Here is a 20,424-nt window from a genome sequence, read left to right as displayed (position 1 = left end):
TTTTTTTTCTAAGGATTTTTATTTTTATTATTTATTTGACAGAGAGACAACGAGAGCAGGAACACAAGCAGGGGGAGTGGGAGAGGGAGAAGCAGGCCTCCCGCCGAGCAGGGAGCCCGACGCGGGGCTCGATCCCAGGACCCCGGGATTATGACCTGAGCCGAAGGCAGACGCTTAACGACTGAGCCACCCAGGCGCCCCAAACCCACACTATCTTGATTACTATAGCTTTATAATAGATCTTGAAATCAGATAATGCAATTCCTGCAAGTTTGTTCTTTTTCAGAATAATTCTGGCTATTCTAGGCCCTTGCATTTCCATATACATTTTGGAATCATTTGGTCAGTTTCTTCACACATGCAAAAAAACAAAAACAAAAAAACCCGAAAACAACCTGCTGGAATTTTGATTGGGACTGATTGATTTGGACAGAATTGGCTCTTAACAGCAATGATTCTTTTAATGTATGAAGATGGTATTTCTCTCCAACTAGTTAGGTCTTCTTTAACTTTCCTCATCAATGTTTTATAGTTTTCTATGTTCAAGCCTTAAGTTTTATTAAATTTACTGCTATGTATTCATTTAAAAAACTCTATTGTAAATGCTATTTAAAAATGTCAAGTTCCAATTGTTTATGTCTGGAATATAAAAATAGAGTTTTGTATATTGACTTTGAGTTCTGTGACCTTGCTGAATTCACTTAGGATTTCTAGTAGCTTTTTTTTTTTTTTTTTTAGATTCCTTAAGATTTTCCACATATACAATTATGCCATCTCTGAATAAATATAATGCGTAAGCTTTTAATTTCTTTTTCTTGCCTTATTGCACTGATTAAGACCTCCAGGACAATGTTGAGTAGAAATGGTAAGGGCAGACAATCTTGCCTTGTTCCTGATCGTAGGAGGAAAGCATTCAGTCCTCCAAGTGTCATGTTAGTGCTGTTTTTCATAGATGCCCTTTATCAGATTGAAGAAATTCCCTTCTATTCCTAGTTTGCTGAGAGTTGGATAGGTATTGAATTTCCTCCTGTGGGTTTTTTTTGTTTTTGTTTTTGTTTCTGCACATGTTCATTGCCTGTGGCCATATGACTTGCTTTGGACAGTAAAATGTGAATGCAAACCACAGGCATCTCTTTAGGGAAGGAGCTTTAAGAGCCAGTGTGGGATCTGCTACATTATGTTTTCACTGGTGCAGGAGTGGTAGAAGCTCCTGTTGGAATGAAGCATTGGGCATAAATGTGAGCAAGAAATGAACTTCTGTTGAGATAAGCTAAGAGATTTAGGGGTGTTTCATTAGTACATCATACCCTAACAGAGAAGGTTCTTGCCCTCAGGACAAACTTCTTGACTTCATGGAGCTTACATTCTAGTGCAAGAGAAACAGATAAACAAATATACAGTATAATGTCAGGTAGAGATGAGTACAACAAAGAAAACAAAGCAGATACAGTGAGATACAGGGAGAGAGGAAGCTTTAGCTTTAGATAAAGGTAATGGGGAAGGCCTCCTTGAAAAGCTAACAGTTGAGCTGAGACCTGAATAAAGTGAGGGAAGGAGCCATGAGGTATCTGGTGGAAGGGTGGTCCAGTTAGACAGCCAAGCGCTGCTCTAAGACAGGAACTCCAGACTCTCCTGGCCATGGAGGATTGGGACAAAGCTGAAAAAGCTGTCCACAAGGAGAGGAGAGAGAAGGATATATCTATCCAGTGGCCCCTGTGGCCCATTCTGGTTCTGTGGGGACCACAAGCAGCTGCTGGACAGTAGACAACTTGTTGGCAAAGGTCTTGCCAGACGGCTTAGAAACCACTGTCCCTTGAGTCTTGAGATTCTGAACAGTGGGGCAAAGAAGAAAGAGGGAGTAACGGGGGATTTTCTTCCCCTGACATTCAGGCATAGAGGCTTGTTTTCTCTGAGAAAAATAACGTGACTGACCTTTGTGAGACAGCCCATGACCATTATTTTCCTGAAAGTTATTCTCAACTTTAAAGCTCATCAACAGCTTGCTAGGGTCCTTAGGAAGAAGCCCAAACTCATCTTTTTTTTTTTTTTTTTTAGATTTTATTTATTTACTTTTGCAAGAGAGAGAGAAAGAGAGAGAACAACCAGGGGGAGGGGAAGGGGCAGAGGGAGAAGCAGGCTCCCCGCTGAGCAGGGAGCCCGACACGGGACTCAATCCCAAGACCCTAGGATCATGACCTGAGCCAAAGGCAGACGCTTAACAACTGAGCCACCCAGGCGCCCACCCAAACTCAATTCTATTGACCAGCTCTGTCACAGAATTCTGCTTCAGTCATACTGGGTTCCTGCACTGGGCCCTGCTTTCTCTGAGCCTGTGCAAAGGCTGTTCTTTCTGTTAGGAACACTTCCTCCCTTGTCCTGGTTAACATCCGTCAAACTTGCTTTAAATGTCAGTCTTCCTGGGAATCTGCCCAGACTAGCTTAGGTGCTTCTGTCAAATGCTATCTTAGCATCTTGTTCTTCTACCAACATAGCACTCATCATACTGTATTGTAGCTTTAAAAAATTGTCTGGTAATTCAGACATACAGAGAAGTATTAAAAAATAATATGGGGGGCGGGCGCCTGGGTGGCTCAGTTGGTTAAGCATCCATCGGGAGCCTGCTTCTCCTCTGCCTACTGCTCCCCCTGCTTGTGTTCTCTCTCTCTGACAAATAAATAAAATCTTTTTTTATTTTTATTTTTTTTAAAGATTTTATTTATTTGACAGAGAGAGAGAGACAGCAAGAGAGGGAACACAAACGGGGGAGTGGAGGAGGGAGAAGCAGGCTTCCCGCCGATCAGGGAGCCCAATGCGGGGCTCGATCCCAGGACGCCGGGATCATGACCTGAGCCGAAGGCAGACGCTTAATGACTGAGCCACCCAGGCGCCCCAAATAAATAATATCTTTAAAATATATATATATATAGGGATCACCCATATGCCTATCACCCTAGTTAAGCAATGAAACATTGCCAGCCGAAGTCCACTGTGATGACATTTTGCTCCCTCCCTACTCCAAACCATTACTTGAATTTAGTGTTTATCTTTCCATGTATGTCTCTATACTTTTATTACGTGTGCATATATACCTAAACAACATACAGTATTGTTTTTCTTGGCTTTACACTTTACATATAAGTTACTACAAAGGATTTGTGCAACTTGCATTTTGCCCTCAACCTTATTTTTGTGACTCATCCATGTTGACACAGGTAACCCTAGATCATTTCTACAGCTGTATATACTATGCCACAATTTACCCATTTTCTCCACTGATACACGTTTAGAGTGTTTACAGGTTTTTGAAATTCCCCAGCACCCTGCTGCAAGCATTATGGAACGTGTCTTATACGTACGACAGTTTCCCCGGGTATACAGGGGTGCTTCTAACTTTGTGTCAGAGACTGACAAAGAGCTTCAAAGTGGTGGTACCCCATGGTGGCTTTGGCGGCACATCTCTCCCTCTGGAGGGCGAACGCCTTGGGGGCTGGGACTCCACCTGTCCTGCTTACCATGGCATTTCCAGAACTGGGGGCAGAGGACACTAACGCCCGTTTGTACGGTGAGTGACTGGACCCAGAGATTGAGCAGACTGTGGCTCAGGGGAGTGGCCAGAGACTGGGGAGCCGTGGCTCGTGGGCCGCAGACGGCCGCTCCCCGCGGGACAAAGAGCACGGCGCGCTGGTAGCGGATCCGGCTCCTTACGATGCCCGTGTCCCCCAGCGCGCGGAGCTAGCGGCCGGGCGGGCCCGACGCCGGGGCAGCCCCCCGCCCCCCGCCCCCCGCCCCCCGGCCCTCCCGCGCTGGCGGCCCCGCCCCCGGCTCCCGCTTTGCCCCCGCCCCCGCGGGTGAGTCAGGCGGCGGCGGTGACGGCGGCCGGGAGGGAGGCGATGACGGGCGCGCGGCCGTGCGCCGCGGAGAAGCGCAGGGCCCGGGAGCGCGGCGGCGGCGGCAGAGGAGCGGCGGCCGAGGCGGCGGCGGGCGGCATGAACGGGGCGCGGGGCGCGGGCCGAGCGCTGGCCGCGCTGCTGCTGGCGGCGTCGGTGCTGAGCGCCGCGCTGCTGGCCCCCGGCGGCTCCCCGGAGCGCGACGCCGAGGCCGCCCCGCCGCGAGGTGAGTGCGGGCCGCGGCTCCGGCCGGGGCGGCTCGGCGGACACCGCGCCGCTGCCCCCCGCTCCTGCCGCGGGTTCCGCTGGGGGGCGGGGCCAGCTGCGGGCCGCGCGACTGTCCCCTCCCTCGGGGCGACGCGCCGCCTCCTCCCGGCCGGGGCAGTGCCGCAGGCGAGCGCTCGGAAAAAAGCCCGTCTCCGGAACTAGTTTTTGTTCCCTTTGCGTTGTAGTGAGCGCCCCCGGGGCAGGAGTCTCTCGGTGTTGGCGCAGACACCGCGCGGGTTAGCCTCGCGGCCTCGGGGGACGAGTGCCGTGGAGGGGCCCGACCCCCACGTCCAAAAAGCGCCCCCCCCCACCGGGAAACGCGGGAGGGTAGCCGAGCGGGGCGGCCCCGCGCCCCCCGGCCGCCCGCACGCCCCGAGCCGGGCACCTAGGTCTCCAGGCGACTTCTGTCGTACAGTAGAATGCCTTCGGTGGGGAGACCTGTTACTCCCCCCATGCAAAGCTAAATAAGAGACGGACTGGCCAAGAGGGGTGTATCCGACGTCCAGTCCTCCTCTAGCTTACTGTTTGCGGGGACTTCTGCGCAAACGAAGTCCGTTCGGCGAAGAGGATAGAGGACTTGAGGCGTGGCGTGCTGCGCGGCGGGAAAGCTGGGAAGCTGGAGCGCGGGCCGCTGCCCTGCCGGGCCGCCGTGGTTCCGGGGGACGCAGCGCCGCAGCCCCGGCCCGCAGCTGCGCGGGGGATAGGCTCCCACCGCACCGGCACGGAACTCCCGAGTAAACGTCCGGCATAGAATAAAAACTCAGCTAGCGGGGCGCGGGGAGGGTGTCGATCACAGGAGCTGGTTGTCGAAACTCGAAGCCCAGTCTCGAGCGCCCTTCGGCACATTTTACGGCTAAGGTGATGCGAGGGACAGTTGAGGCCTGGGTTTGCTGGCGCCTTGCGGTTTGCTGGGAAGCCACGGCACACGGTTCTTGGCCTGGGAGGGGCGGCGCGGGGTATCTTTGCTGGGGGTGATTCTACTGTGCGGCTGGGAGTGTCGGCACTCAGCTCCTCTGGCGTTTTCCTCATTTGCCTGGTCCCCCAACACCCTGGGGGAAATGGTGAAAAATACTCTCCTAGAGCCCCCGAAACGGGAAATCCAGGGCCCCAGGAGGAGATAGTCCCCCGCTCCTCCCCAGGGGATGCTTTGTTCAGGGATTGTGGGATCAGTCAACTGCAACAAACACTGTTTGGTCAGGGTTTGGGGAAAGGTCTGCCTATCCCCTGCCTTTCTTCCCCACCCCCCCCAGTCTCCTTTTCTTTATCAGAATAGGGGGGTTTTGGCGTCAGTGCGTGTAGTTCAGAATGCTCCTCCTTCCCAACCAGAATCTTGTAGGGCAAGGACAAAATGAGTTTTGAAAAACCATCTTAGCTGATTACATTTTGTATTACTGCCTTCCCCACCCCTGACTCTGTCCCGCCTACTCCCCTTTTGTATTGGAGGAAACGGACCCTAAGAGGTTACCTAATCAAGCCAATCATAAGTTGTCAGGGACAGATCTCGTGCAATGCTTTTTCTTTGTACTTTAGCACCAATTAATAGCGGTATTTATTTTAGAAAAAGGTGGTTTGTAAGTAGTAATTATGTGGAGTGAGAGATAACATATATATATTTTTTAAGATTTTATTTATTTAATTGACAGGGAGAGAGAGAGAGAGAGACAGCATGAGAGGGAACACAAGCAGGGGGAGTGGGAGAGGAAGAAGCAGGCTTCCGGCTGAGCAGAGAGCCCTATGTGGGGCTCGATCCCAGGACTCTGGGATCATGACCTGAGCTGAAGGCAGTCGCCCAACCAACTGAGCCACCCAGGCGCCCCGAGAGATATATTAATATGCTTTTTTTTTTTTTAAGATTTTATTTATTTATTTGACAGAGAGAGACACAGCGAGAGAGGGAACACAAGCAGGGGGAGTGGGAGAGGGAGAAGCAGACTCCCTGCCGAGCAGGGACCCTGATGTGGGGCTCGATCCCAGGACCCTGGGATCATGACCTGAGCCGAAGGCAGACGCTTAGCGATTGAGCCACTCAGGCGCCCCAACATATTAATATTCTTAAGTGATCTACTCCAGAACCTTCATGAAGCTGTGCTGAGAGGACAGCTAGGCTTTTAGTGCCGCCTGGAGTTCAGGTTTGGGCTGGGCAACTTCCTGCTAAGAACTCCATTTTCGTTTGATTTGAGGACCCAAGTTTACTTAGAAAAAATAATAATAAATAGACAATGTCTTTAAAAATTTGTCCCACAAAGGTACTCATGAGCAGAGAGCTAGAACCAGAAATTAAATATTTGGAAACAAAATAAAAGTCTAATATACAAACAGCACAGTTACTAGGGCTTTATTGAAAGGTGACTTTATCTGGTTTATGTCCTCATCAGGACATTGTAGACAGGAGAGGAGGAGAGAATCATTGTTTTGGATATAATGCTCCTTGAGTGTTGCCCTGGTATTTCTAAGGTCATCAGTATCAGAAATTGGCAACTTTTTCTTGAAACTGAGCATCAAGTTCGATTTAGATGTCATAGTGGATGGCTTGGGAGTTGCATCCTTATGATGATTATTAAGGCCTGTTAAAAGGACACCTGGGTGGCTCAGTCGTTAAGTGTCTGCTTGGGATCGAGCCCGCATGGGGCACCCTGCTCAGCGGGACGCCTGCTTCTTCCTCTCCCACTCCCCCTGCTTGTGTTCCCTCTCTCGCTGTGTCTTTCTCTGTCAAATAAATAAATAAAATACTAAAAAAAAAAAAAAAAAGACCCATTAAAGTCTGAAATTCGTATGGAAGCTGAAGCATAAATCAAGAACCTTACTCAACCCACTACTAAAGACTCAGGAATATGGGGCGCCTGGGTGGCTCAGTCGTTAAGCGTCTGCCTTCGGCTCAGGTCATGATCCCAGGGTTCTGGGATCGAGTCCCACATCGGGCTTCCCGCAGCTTCTCCCTCTCCCACTCCCCCTGCTTGTGTTCCTGCTCTCGCTATGTCTCTCTCTGTTAAATAAATAAAATCTTAAAAAAAAAAAAAGACTCAGGAATATGAATAAAAGCATTACTTATTCCAACTATGAAGGGATGATGATATGTAAAACAATTACAGAGGAAAAGGTCAATAAATAGTGACTATAAATTTGAAAATGAAAACTATCAAAACTGAACAAGGGGAACTAAAAAGAACTATTTGAAAACATGACATGACATGTATCTGTGACAGGTATGACAAAGGATTTAACATCTGTGCTATGTAAAGAAATGATAGAAATCCTAAGAAGAGCCTCAAGATGGAAGGGGTGTTAAAGAACAAAAACTCATCTGGGTAAATGTAAAGATCAAATTGGCTTTATTCAATAATTCATGAATCGGCCAGTATCCCATCTAGCAAATAGAAAGGAGCTCCCTCAAGCTGCAGAGAAGGAAAGGTTTTAAAAGGCAGAGAGGGAGAGGAAAAAAGGAAATTATTAGCAAAGAATGCATTTTAGGCCAGGATGCTCTCCTAGGGGTAATGGAAGGGGTCCATCAGTGGATTACCTTCTGGTGCTGACCAGGAAGTTCTGTTGGCTGCTTAAAGGTCACTTTTCTGAGAGGTGAAGGTGCAGTTAGGGTAGGTATTAAGTCTTGGTGGGGTGTAGCATAAGTGATTCCATTTGGGGCCATTTGTCTCCTTTTTAACAATTTCTACCTCTTGATCAGACTCTCAGCTTAACTGAGAGGTGTGATCAAAGTATAAGGCTCTAACACCGCTCTCAGCTCTGTAGTTCTTGGAGCTTTACATGAAATTTTGTTGATCCTTTGTGTGGTATCCAGAGGTCACCTTGTATTTTGATTTGTTTTGTTTTTTTGTTCTTGCTTTTTTTTTTAGATTATTTATTTATTTGACAGAGAGCAGAAGCAGGGGGAGTGGCAGAGGGATAGGGAGAAGCAGGCTCCCCGTGGAGCGGGGAGCCCAATGACATGGGCCTTGATCCCAGGACCCTGGGATCATGACCTGAGCCGAAGGCAGACGCTTAACGACTGCGCCACCCAGGCGCCCTAAGACGTCATACTCTAAACATGAAACTCTTTCTTCCTCCTTTTCTGTCCTTTACTCTGGCACTGGACTGGAAAGATAACACCATCATCTGTATCTCCCAGGCCACTGCTAAGGTGGGTAACTTGTGGAATTTAGAACAACTTTTTATTTTAGGCTAAGAGGAAACCTAGCTGACCCTTTGGCTTGAACAGCAAATACAAACAATCCCTGTGAATGAATCCATTAACCGTGCCACCACAGCAGGGAGTAATTTGTGCCCCAAACGAGTTTGTCTTTGTCTGTGGTGGTTATCATTATGAATGCTTCTTAGTCTGTCTAACTGTGGGCCCCTCCTTAACTCTTAAAGATATTGCAAAATCCATTACTAAGACAATAGCTGCCCAATAAAGATCCTTAGGCTCTCTGTCCAAAGTTGTTCTTAATAATAGGGTAGCCCTTGGTTATATTTTGCCAAAAAAAGAGATATCTGAACTATGGCCAAACCAACCTGCTGCATCTGAATTAATACTTCTGGGGAAGTTGAAACTCGGACATAAGATCACTGAGCAAGCCACCCAGCTTCCAGAGGTGACTCCTTCAACAGGGTCTTTCTTTGACTTTGTTGATTTTGATTTTGATTGGTTTGGGTCTTGGGGACCCAAGTGGCTCTGAAATGCACTCCAGACCTTGGGATTATGCTGCTTGTAATAATCATAGTTGTCTCCCTGGTGTATGATATTCTCTCAGAAGGTCTCAGTACGTGTTTGCAGCCACTAACCACCATGCAAGTGATTTCCTTAACACATGAGCATCGGAAAGGAATGAAGAGAATGACCAACTTAAAGACTGTAAACCTTGAAATTGTGGCCTACGAATCTCACGAAGATTAAAACAAAAGAGGGGCGCCTGCCTGGGTGGCTCAGTCGTTAAGCATCTGCCTTCGGCTCAGGTCATGATCCCAGGGTCCTGGGATCGAGCCCCGTATCGGGCTCCCTGCTCAGCGGGAAGCCTGCTTCTCCCTCTCCCATTCCCCCTGCTTGTGTTCCCTCTCTTGCTGTGTCTCTCTCTGTCAAATAAATAAACAAAATCTTTTTTAAAAATACGAATTCTTGATCTGGCACCTTGGGAGGAAGCACTCTACTTTGATGTTCCCTGTTCAATTTAATTTGGAGTCCCCAGTGCTTGTGTAGGACCACATGTCAGGTGGAGCCTTCTTCAGCAGTGAGATGCGTTTCCAGGGCTTAAATCCCTGAAGTCTGGCTGCCATCTGGGTGGTGAGGAGGACCTGGAGTCCCTTCCAAGGAGATTCAAGGGCAGTCTTTGTTCTTGGTGATTTCAAATCAGAAGGCTGGGAGAAAATTGGAAACATTAGTTTGGAGAGTCAGAGCCAAATTTTTGAGGAAACTAGAATAATTCAGGATCCAGTCCAATTTATAACAGAACCTCAAAGACAGTTAACAGGATTAGAATCTAATACAGACAAAGGGGTAAACATTTCTTCTCCCTATAATTAGCCTCATTTTAATAGCAAAACTAATTTGCTTGCATTAAACTTTGCCTGATTATTTTCTTAAGTGCACCAAGAATAGTGATTGACCATATAAGCTCTTTCTTTTTAAAAGCTATAGTTTTTTTCTCTTTTTAAAAAAATATTTATTTTTAAGTAAGCTCTATGCCCAATGTGGGGCTTGAGCTCATGACCCCAAAATCAAGAGTCCACATGCTTTACCAATTCAGCCAGCCAGTTGCCCTCTCCTCTTTTATTTTTAAATTTTTTTAAAGATTTATTTATTTATAAGAGCGAGAAAGGGAAGAGGGGCAGAGAGAGTCCCAAGGAGACCCCGCGCTGAGTGTGGAGCCCAGCATGGGGCCCAATCCCATGACCCTGAGATCACAACCCAAGGCGGAGCCAGGAATCAGATGCTCAACTGACTGCACCACCCAGACACCCCATCTCTCTTTAAAAAAAATATTTATTTTTGGACCATATAAACTCTTTTTTTTTTTTAATTAAAATTAAAATTTTTTATTTTAAATTTTAAGTAGGCTTCACACCCAGTGTGGAGCCCACTATGGGGCTTGAACTCACGGCCCTGAGATCAAGACCTGAGCTGAGATCAAGAGTCGCCTGCTAAACTGACTGAGCCACTCAGGTGCCCCAATATAAGCTCTTTTTAATGCTACTTTGCTGGAACCTTGTAAGCACGGTGTTAGGTCAATTTGTCCAAGAGGCTTTATTGGCTCTGCAAAGTCAACCTTGATGTAGAAAACAAAGGCAAAAGAAATATAGGAAAAAAATTAAACTTCCCTATAACTTATAGCCCATTGACAAGTACTTGGGACAGGCAGAGTGACCTTCCTCCAGGAACTCAACTGCCTCAATGTTAATACTTTGCTAGAGGCAAAAGGCAATCTTAGCTTGACATTAGCCCAACCTCCAGGATCTTATAAGTCTTTAACATAATCCCTTAGAAACTTACTTTAGCTCTACCTGCCCCCCCAAGATATATGTTAGCAATCATCCTCTAAATGTATGGCCCACTGATAATCCATCTGAAGAGTCTCATGACTAAGGTTTTACTAGACAGTAGTAAATGACCTTATCCTGACAACAGCTAGCCCATCAAGGTCCTGGAAGCCTTGCTTCCAAATTCCTTAGGGACTTAGGCTATTCCCAAACCAACTCCCAACTTGAAAGGATATAATCAGTCACTCCTCACTACCCAGTGTAGCTTTTTCTGCCCATGGGTCCTGTTCCCATACTTTAATAAAACCATTCTTTTTGCACTGACGATGTCTCAGGAATTCTTTCTTGGCTGTTTGCTCCCGCGTCCCAACATTTCACTTCAGCCTTAGTTCTTTAAAGCTGTTTGGTCATATCTGAGTCTGTGCATCTCTCTCTCAAATAAGACATGCTGGTCAAAGCTTTAGTAGTATAGCCAAGGTTTCCAGTGGTGTCTGGTTACAAGGATCAGACTCACTGAATCTCTGTAAATAACTATATGGCTATGAAAAGAATACCCAAGAGCTTTCCAATTCTGGAGGAATTAGGTAGGGAGAAAAAGTAAATGTTTCATCTTTGTTCACAAAGGTGTATCTTATCAATTTGTTGATACCTTAAGAGAAAAGAGAAGAAGGTTTCTTAAAATCTGGAAAAGCAGGGGCGCCTGGGTGGCCCAGTCGTTAAGCGTCTGCTTTCGGCTCAGGTCATGATCTGAGGGTCCTGGGATCGAGCCCCGCATTGGGCTCCCTGCTTGGCGGGAGGCCTGCTTCTCCCTCTCTCACTCCCCCTGCTTGTGTTCCCTCTCTCACTGTGTCTCTCTCTGTGAAATAAATAAATAAAATCTTTAAAAAAAAAAATCTGGAAAAGCAAAATGTTAGAGAACCAGCAGCATTTTATTCTTTTTTTTTCAAATATATTTGTTTTTTGTTTTTAAAGATTTTATTTATTTATTTGAGAGAGAAACAGCATGAGAGGGGAGAGGGTCAGAGGGAGAAGAAGGCTCCCTGCTGAGCCGGGAGCCCAATGTGGGACTCCATCCCAGGACTCCGGGATCATGACCTGAGCCGAAGGCAGTCGCTTAACCAACTGAGCCACCCAGGCGCCCGAACCAGCAGCATTTTAAACTAGAAGTCCTAAAGATTAATAATCATCCTCCTTGGCTCATTTAGTTCCATGTTATTAAATCTTGTCCTACTTGAATACTGTTTTCCCACTTGTTCTGGAAATTCATTTTTTTTTTTTAAGATTTATTTATTTTAGAGAGTGTGTGAGTGAGTAGGGGGAGGGGCAGAGGGAGAGGGAGAGAGTTCCAAGCCAACTCCCTGCTGAGCACGGAGCCTGATGTGGGGCTCAGTCTCATGACCCTGAGATCATGACTTGAGCTGAAACCAAGAGTCAGATGCTCAACCGACTTAGCCACCCAGGCGCCACCCTTTTGTTTAAAAGATTTACTTATTTTAGAGAGAGAGAGACAAAGAGTGCATGTATGTGTGTGTGAGTTAGGGGAGGGGCAGAGGGAGGAATTCTCAAGCGGACTCCCCCTGTGTGAGGAGCCCAAGGAGGGGCTCAGTCCCATGTCCCATGAGGTCATGACCTGAAGTGGGCTGAAACCAAGAGTCCGATGCTTAACTGAGCCACCGAGGCGCCCCATCGTTCTGGAAATTTTTACCCAGTTCAGTTGAATGATCTGAAAGTGATCAGAAACCCATATTCTAGAGTACTTGTCAGATTCTTTTCCATGAATTTCTCTGAAGATGAAACATTTGTAGGAAGCTTTTGTAAAAGCATCTGAGTAAAACAGTAACTCTGTAAATGGCAAAAGACTTAAAAATGCCTGTTGTTAAAGATCTGATAAAAGTTCGTTACAATGGAATTGACAAGGAAATTTGGTTATTTTTGTGAGTACATTTTCATAAAATAACTGGAATTACAAGTGTTAACATTATATCAATACCTATTCAATCTTCAGGAATTTCATACAGTTTCTGGGACGCTTTTATTAATAACATATATCCCTGCAAATATAATCAAAGAAGGTTTAGCATCATTTGTTTGACAATGCTTCCCATGCAATTTAACATACCAGATAAGCCTATTTAGTTAAACATCTTCCCTTTTATAAAGAGAACAAATCCTTTGAGATATTCCAAGGGACTGTCTGGAAAACCCAAAGCTAGTTCAAGGTCAAAAAGACTTCATTTAAAAAATTTGATTTTGGGGAAGTTTGTTAAGGTATCAAAAGGTTTGGGTACTTCATTAAATAGGATCATAGATGACTGTGAAACAATGCTTAGTTTTCCATTTCACCAAGTAACAAAGACTTCATAGGCAAATACAGAAAGTCAAATAGTTGCACAAAGCTGTAGCTATTTTAATATTGAAAAGACTGTTTTTTTTTTTTCTAACTAGAGACCTGATAAAAACAAAACAATTTTTTTTAAGTTTTTTTTTTTTTTAAGATTTTATTTATTTTTCTGACAGAGCACAAGTAGGCAGAGAGGCAGGCAAAGGGAGAGGGAGAAGCAGGCTCCCCACTGAGCAGGGAGCCCGACGAGGGGCTCGATCCCAGGACCCTGGGATCATGACCTGAGCTGAAGGCAGATGCTTACCCAACTCAGCCACCCAGGTGCCCCACAAAACAGAATTTTTGTTTTCTAGGCAGATTACATTAAAGATGAAGAAAACTTTTGGTTATAATTTATTAAGAGCAGACCAGTAACCTAAAAGAACTTTGCCCTTTTAATGGAGAGAAAAACCAAATTCTAATATTGCACCAGTGTACTTTTGATATTTAAACTCATTTTTAGGGGCGCCTGGCTAGCTTAGTCGGTGGAGCATGTGACTCTGATCTTGGGGTCATGAGTCGGAGCCCACGTTGGCATAGAGATTACTTTAAAAAAAAAACAAAAAACAAAAAACACCTCACTACATCTGAAACTAATGTTGTACTATATATTGGTTAATTGAATTTAAAAAAAAAAAACCCTCATTTTTAAATAGATTCATTTTAATCTTAGCCAGACTGATTACACATTAAAATTCCTTTTCAAAGATTCCTTTTCCACAAATCTTCTACAACTTTCTTTTCTATCATCAGATTTTGTCCTATGTATTCCCTCTTTAAAAAACCACCCTGATTTTGGGATAGGATTCCTTTTTTTTCCTTCAACAAAAATACATTTCCATTCCTCATACCTTCTTTTCGTGAAAGCACACATCCTACTTTTCTTGCATATGGAGGTATTTCCCTTATTATTTCTTGTAGCTTTAATCCTGCATATTAATTAGAGTTCTTTAGGAATTTTAACTAAGAAGTAAATCATCATGAACTATCTTTTACATTAGCATTCTGAGTTGGCATATAACCAGGGCAGGGGGTGCAAGAGCACCTGGCGCTGGGGGTCCCAGACCAGGTTCTGCCACTCGCTGTCGACAGAATCCACAGGCAGAGAGAGGAGTGGTGTTGAAACAAGAAAGGGATTTATTTCAGTGAGACCAACACCGGGACGATAGCAGACTAGTGTCTCAAAGACTGTCTCCATGGGGCGCCTGAGTGGCTCGGCTGGGCGTCTTGCCTTTGGCTCAGGTCATGATCCCAGGACCCTGGGATTGAGCCCTGCATCGGGCTCCTTGCTCAGCAGGGAGCCTGCTTCTCCCTCTCCCTCTGCCTGCAGCTCTGGCTACTTGTGCTCTTTCTCTCACTGTCAAATAAATAAAATCTTAAAAAAAAAAAAAAATGTCTCCAAAGTGCCGAAAATACTTCCAGGTTTATAGAAGGAAAATATGGGGCAAAGGTCAGTGGGTGCTTGCAGCTGGGCAGTGACGTTCTGGTCGACCACTGTCTTAGAGTCAATCAAGGGTTGTATCTTGCTGGCTCTGGGCAGTCCTTATTGCTTGAGGGGGATGTTGCAGAGGATGCTTTGCTGTCAGGGTCTTCCCCCTGAGCCAAGAGACAAGCTGGAAAGAAGAACCCAACAGAAAGTTTGAGGTCAAAATGGAGGGAGCTGAAGTCCTCTTTCAGGCAGACTTATAAATGTCATGACTTCTAGAAACATGCTTTTTTCGTAGAAAATTTCTCAGGGTGGCATGAAGCATGTTTACTAATAGACTCAAATATCTTCAGTTTTTCTGTAAAAGGAAGCAAAAAGTGGTCAAGCCTATATTCAATAATTAATGTTCCAGCATTTTATCTTATTTGGAAATGATCTGGATATTCAGTGAATTCAACTTAATTTAGCAAAACTTTAAGGTTTCAGGGTTACCAAAAAGATTTGGGGAAACTACTTAAAAAGTTCACATAAAAACTTTTTACCTACTTATATCTATTCAATTTACTTGTTCTTAACAATTATGGTTAGAATACCCACAAAACATCATTAACTCAGATAGGACATTAGATAGCCACTGTCTCTTGTTGACAAATGTAGTAACAGATAATATGAACATATTTGATGAATAAACCTGGCTAGGGTAAAAGTGTCATATTTAATGTTGAAAACTCTAAAGACATATCTATTTTAATTAAACCAACAAACATAAACTATCTTTAATACCGAATGTCTTCCTAGATCATATGAACCTGAAAAAGCATTTGAGTTAGTTTCTATTAGATTGCTGAGATTTAGAAATACTTAATTTATAAGCCAATTAAATAGACCTCTTTACAAATTAATTTTAGCAATTTAGCAATTTTCCAGAGGTAGAAAATGCCACCCATCTACACATACACACGGATAGTAAATTGATTGATTGATAGATAGACAGACAGACATTAACATATAAGCAGAAACCTGGTAATTTTTATTTTGCAATTTTTACCAGGAGACAGATAGGATAATGCAGAACTCACTAGTTTACAAAAGAACAGTTGGTTCCTAACTTTTTTCTGGCAGATGGAATAAGTTAAGGTTATTGGCTCAGATGACTAAAGTTTTTTCTACTAATATTTGTGGAGAAGATACATGATTTTTCATTTATCTAAATTTCAAATGACTTTTGCTCCTTTCATTATACTTCTGATAAGAATTACCTCACTGAGTTTGTACTTTTGATATTTTCATCTCAGAGTCACAGGGAAAGAATGCAAGTTCCTCCAAGAAGAACTTTGGTTTTCTAAGGACAATAATTTACAAGCCTTTTGAGATAAACAAGGGGAGGCTTGGAGATCAGTGAAAGGAATAGGTTAACTTTGAATTGCCTCTCCATGTGCATTTCTAGTTTTGTAAAGATTTTTTTTTTTTTTTTTTTTTTTTTTTTTTTTTTTTTTTAGTTTTGTAAAGATTTTTAAGATAAGGACAGTTGCTTTTAATTCCTCAAAGATTCAGGTTATAGTCTGGATGTGGAAGGACTGACCTATCCATCCACCTATGTGGGAATGCTTCTCTTTCCCACATTTAGCTTAGAGAAGGACTTAGCCAGCTTCCATCCGTTTTTCCAGGATCCCATCTATAGGCTGTGAACGGATTTAAAGCAGAGAGTTTGTAGCTCTGAAATTTACTGGAATTTGGGAAGGTTTTCTGTTTTGTCTTGTCTTTTTTTTTTTTTTCCTTTTTTTTGAGGGAGAGAGAGAGAGTGTGTGTGTGCGCACAAGCGTGGGGGTGAAGCAGTGGGAGAGGAAGAGAGAGAATCTTAAGCAGCCTCCACACCTGATGTGGGGTCCATCCCAGGACCCTGGGATCATGACCTGAGCTGAAGGCAAGTGCTCAACTAGCTGAGCCACCCAGACACCCCTCTTGTTTTGTTTTTTAATTTTAGTTTTCCCTTGGCTGTTTAAGGGAATAATGTAGCAGTTTATCAGGAAATCCCTGAGTCTTGTCAACTCTGAGAGGAGCTCATACGGGGGCCCCTCCTTTGAAGGTACATATGGGGATGCCTGTAAGATCATAGACTTGGTTGACTTTGTTCACGGTCATGTAAAGTTACTTCAGAGAGAGGATAACTAGAATGAGCACTCAGATAAAGGAGGATGGGGAAGCAGCAGGGGATTGCCTCAGTTCTATAGCCTTTTGTTTTAGGTACCTCTTTTGTTTTTAATTTTTCATTAGTCTTTTACAATAAATATTTTAGTGGAGCTCTTTTGCCATTTTGAAACCATTTGGAGGCTTCTGCATACCAATTAAAATTATGTATCACATTCTGTTTGTTTAATTTGGGAATCCTTACTTTTAACTGCACTTCTTAAATGAGCTGATATAATTGGAACATTACTCAAAATGGCCACTGTAATTCTAGCTTGTCGTTAGTACGATTTTGCCATTTTTGTAGATATTTATAGCTTTTGGGACCAACAGTTCTTAGACATAAAATAAGCAAGTGTGCCAGATGGTGGCACAGTTCACTCTTCAGAAATTACGGATCCTATCTTTATCTTTATTATTATTTATTATTTATTTTTTCGCTTGGCCTTTGAGTTTCTCAGAGCGAGATTAATACCTAAGAGGGATATGCTGTGGGGTTGGGGTTGTGTGGTGTCTCATGCTACACCTCATCATACAGAATTTTTCTTGAGGTTGGCAGGTGACCTAGTGTCAACCCTAATGGTTCTGTGACTAGCTTGTCCTTACTCAGATGTTTTTGGGCTAAGTGGTGAGCACTCTTAACAGCTTTTAAATGCTTGACTCGTGCTTACCAATTTTTGTGGCTTCTTTGGCCTCCCCAATTCCCATGAGCAGTTCACCTTTCCATCATGTGCACATTCGCAGCAACCAGTAGTAGTATCTGAGGAACCAAACCTGTGGACATCAGCTGTAACCAAAGAACTGGGGGCAGGGGAAAGTGTTGAGCCAGCAAACCTCAAAGAATGGGGCCTGTAGACTGATTCCAAACAAATGAGAACTGCACCTGCTCCCGACAGACATGGAATCTGGGGAAGGATTCCCAGGGGAGAACGGCAGACTAAAACGCTGGCCCTTGCCAGTGTGGAATCTGAGAACAGAACCGAAATTCCGGGTTTGGAAGTTTCTGTGGAATGGCCAGTAGAAGGCCCTGTGTGCACTACCAGCAGTCCCTGTGGAGCCTTGGGCTGGGGAAAGGGTCGAACCAGCAGACCCCAGCAGATGGGGGTTGCAGATTGGGGGCTCCCCATGGTGCAGAACTGCACACTGCTTCCAACATTCCCCACATTGACCTTGGGATGAGATTAGGGGCTGGGGTTTTCCACTTAAAAAGCCTGGAATTGTGGACTGAAGAGGCAGTTAGTTCGAGGGCTTGATACAGAGAGCAGAGCACAGAACCAAGAGAGAACTTACCCATGGCACTCAGACATGGTGAGCGAGACCGTGAACTCAGAGTGTTTGTGGGGTACCATGCCCATGTTTCTCATTTTCCCTGGAGTCATCGGAAGTCTCCTTCAATCCCACCGCTGCCACCAAATCTGTTAAATAACAAAAAGACAACTGGTACATTTAAAGATCAAATTGGCTTCATTCAGCACCTCATGAATGGGGCAGCTTCCCATCTAGCAAATAGTGTAGAAAGGAACTTCATTGAGCAGCAGAAAAGGAAAGGTTTTTAAAGGCAGAGAGGGAGAGGAAAAAGGAAATTATTCCCCCAAACTGCATTGTTTTAAGCAAGGTGACCTTCCTAGGGGGGAACAGAAAGGATCTATCAGCAGATTACCTCCTGATGCTGACAGGAAGTTCCATATTGCCTGGTTGAAGACCCCATTGCTGGCCAAAGCTGAAGAAGCAGTTAGGGTAGGTCTTAGGTCTGGGTGGGGTTTAGCACACGTGACTCCATTCTGGGCCTACTGTCTCCTTTTTAATGGGGGTTAAGTGGTTAAATAAATGAACATTCCAACAATTCACAGGAAAGTACTGATGGTAAACATTTGGAAAAGATTTTCAAGCTTGCCAATCATTATTTCTAACCTAAAACAGTAAGGAAACTATATTTTCTATACATCAGGCTCAAAAGTGAGGAAAAAAATTAAAAGTCCAAAAATCACTGGCCCAGCTTCTGGGGTTTACCCTCAGCAGACTGGTCACAGAGGTCAGGTGCTGGTCAGACTGCCCGCAGCGTTAAGTCCTGGTGGCTGGTGGGTGACTTGAGGCAAGTTGTTTGACCTCTCCAGGCCTCAGATTCCTCATCCAGAAAATGGAGACATCAGGAGCTATTTCATGGGGCTGTTGGAGCCTGGTGCACATTCAGGTGTGTAATTTGTATCACCTGGGAGCACAAGTCACCACAGGTGTCATCGTAAATCGGCACAGCTCAATTGGAGAGGAACTTGGCGATACATAGCAAAAGCTATTTAAAAGGCTATAAAATTTCACTCCTGGAAGTTAAGGACCTATGTCAAAAGGAGAACATGTTAATTTTAGATGTATATAGCATCACTTCTTAAAATGGGAAGGAATTGGAAATGAAGTTACATGAAAAAAGCGGAAACAACGGTGGAAAATATTTAACCATGTATCCCTAACCCCAGTGAAGCTCTGCGTTGGTTGGATGTGGCCTGGACGTTATAATTATCATGTGTTGAACCGTTGCTTCATTTCAGATTCTGCGCCAACCACATTACGTATATTATCAACCGTAGCCTTCCCAACAGTCCTATGAAGTACACACTATTAGAATTTGAGATACTGTGATTTATATGAAGAAATATATATTTGGTCTTCATTCCCGTTTCTTGCACAGGACTGCTAAACCCCTTGGAATTTCCTCAGTGAGGAGAGCAGCCAAGGTGTCTTTGTTATGTTCATGAGGTGATCTTTGCAAGGCACCTAAGGATGGGGCTGGTCGCCAGGAGAACCGACCCTGTGATTACAGGGTTGGAGCTCAGTCCCACAACCAGCTTCTGGGGAGGAGGGAGGGACTGGGGGTTGAATCAGGCACTAATGACCAATGATTTAATCAATTGCCCATGTAATGAAGCCTCCATAAAAACTCAAAGGATGGGGTTCAGAGAGCTTCTGGGTTGGTGAACAATTGGAGATCTGGAGAGAGTAGTGGCCTGGGAGAGGACATGGCAGCTCTGCGCCCTTTCCCCTTATCTTGCCTTATGCATCTCTTCCATCTGGCTGTTCCTGAGCTTTATCATTTTATAATATACCAGTAGTCTACTAGTAAAATGTTTCTCTGAGTTCTCTGAGCCGCTCTAGCAAATTAATCGAAACTGAGGAGGGGGTTGTGGGAACCTCCAGTCTCTAACTGGTCGGTCAGAAGCACGGGTGGTAACCTGCACTGGTGACTGGCTTCTGAAGGTGGTGGCGGACTTGTGGGACTCTTGAGGGACTGAGCCCCTGTCTGTGGGATCTTACACTGTCTCCAGGTGGAGAGTGTCAGAACTGAGTTGAATTGTAGGATGCCCAGCTGGTGATGTGGGAACCTTCGCCCCTCAATAGAAATTGAGTGCAGAACCTCTAGACTCTTAATTTATTGGTGAGGAAACTGAGACAGGGTGGAATTCAAATTCACATTGTTGTAACTTGGAGTCCAGACACTTAACCCGCCATGTTTTATCTCTGGTCCCAAACACTGCTTCTACTAGAAGAAGCTCTTCAGAAGAGTAACAACAGAAAAAGTGATGGGTATAACTTTGTTTAGTCTAGAGAGGGAAAAGATTTTCAATAGATTATTAAGAGTTATATATTGTTGGGGTGCCTGGGTGGTGCAGTTGGTTAAGTGTCCGACTCTTGGTTTTGGCTCAGGCCATGATCTCAGAGTCCTGGGATTGAGCCCCTCGTCTGGCTCCCTGCTCGGTGTAGGGTCTGCTTGAGATTCTTTCCCTCTGCCCCTTCCACTCATGCTCTCTCTCTCTCTCAGA

General features: G+C 44.7%; 1 protein-coding gene across 7 annotated transcripts in view; it reads left to right on the top strand.

Annotated features, from left to right (window-relative positions):
* HGSNAT (heparan-alpha-glucosaminide N-acetyltransferase) overlaps window positions 1-20,424 on the top strand; it is an 89,310-nt gene that overhangs the window by 34,313 nt on the left and 34,573 nt on the right. For 2 of the 7 annotated variants that reach the window (XR_010409672.1, XR_008506492.2), the window contains exon 1: window positions 3,873-4,113. The exons of 1 other annotated variant lie outside the window; for it this stretch is intronic. Coding sequence is in view for 3 of the 6 variants with exons in the window: in XM_064585452.1 (XP_064441522.1) it covers window positions 3,891-4,113 (223 nt within the window). In the remaining 3 variants the exon portion in view is untranslated. Of the gene's footprint in view, window positions 1-3,872; window positions 4,114-20,424 lie in introns of those variants that run through there. 4 more of the 7 variants (XM_064585452.1, XM_045879948.3, XM_064585453.1 and 1 more) reach the window with 3 other exon arrangements.

This window comes from Mirounga angustirostris, unplaced genomic scaffold (assembly GCF_029215605.1).
Source record: "Mirounga angustirostris isolate CCGP_5_RB_7025 unplaced genomic scaffold, mMirAng1.0.hap1 SCAF_2, whole genome shotgun sequence".
Classification (NCBI taxonomy): domain Eukaryota; kingdom Metazoa; phylum Chordata; class Mammalia; order Carnivora; family Phocidae; genus Mirounga; species Mirounga angustirostris.
The sequence above is the reverse complement of the archived record's forward strand: the minus strand, read 5'-3'. Positions and strand labels throughout refer to the sequence as shown.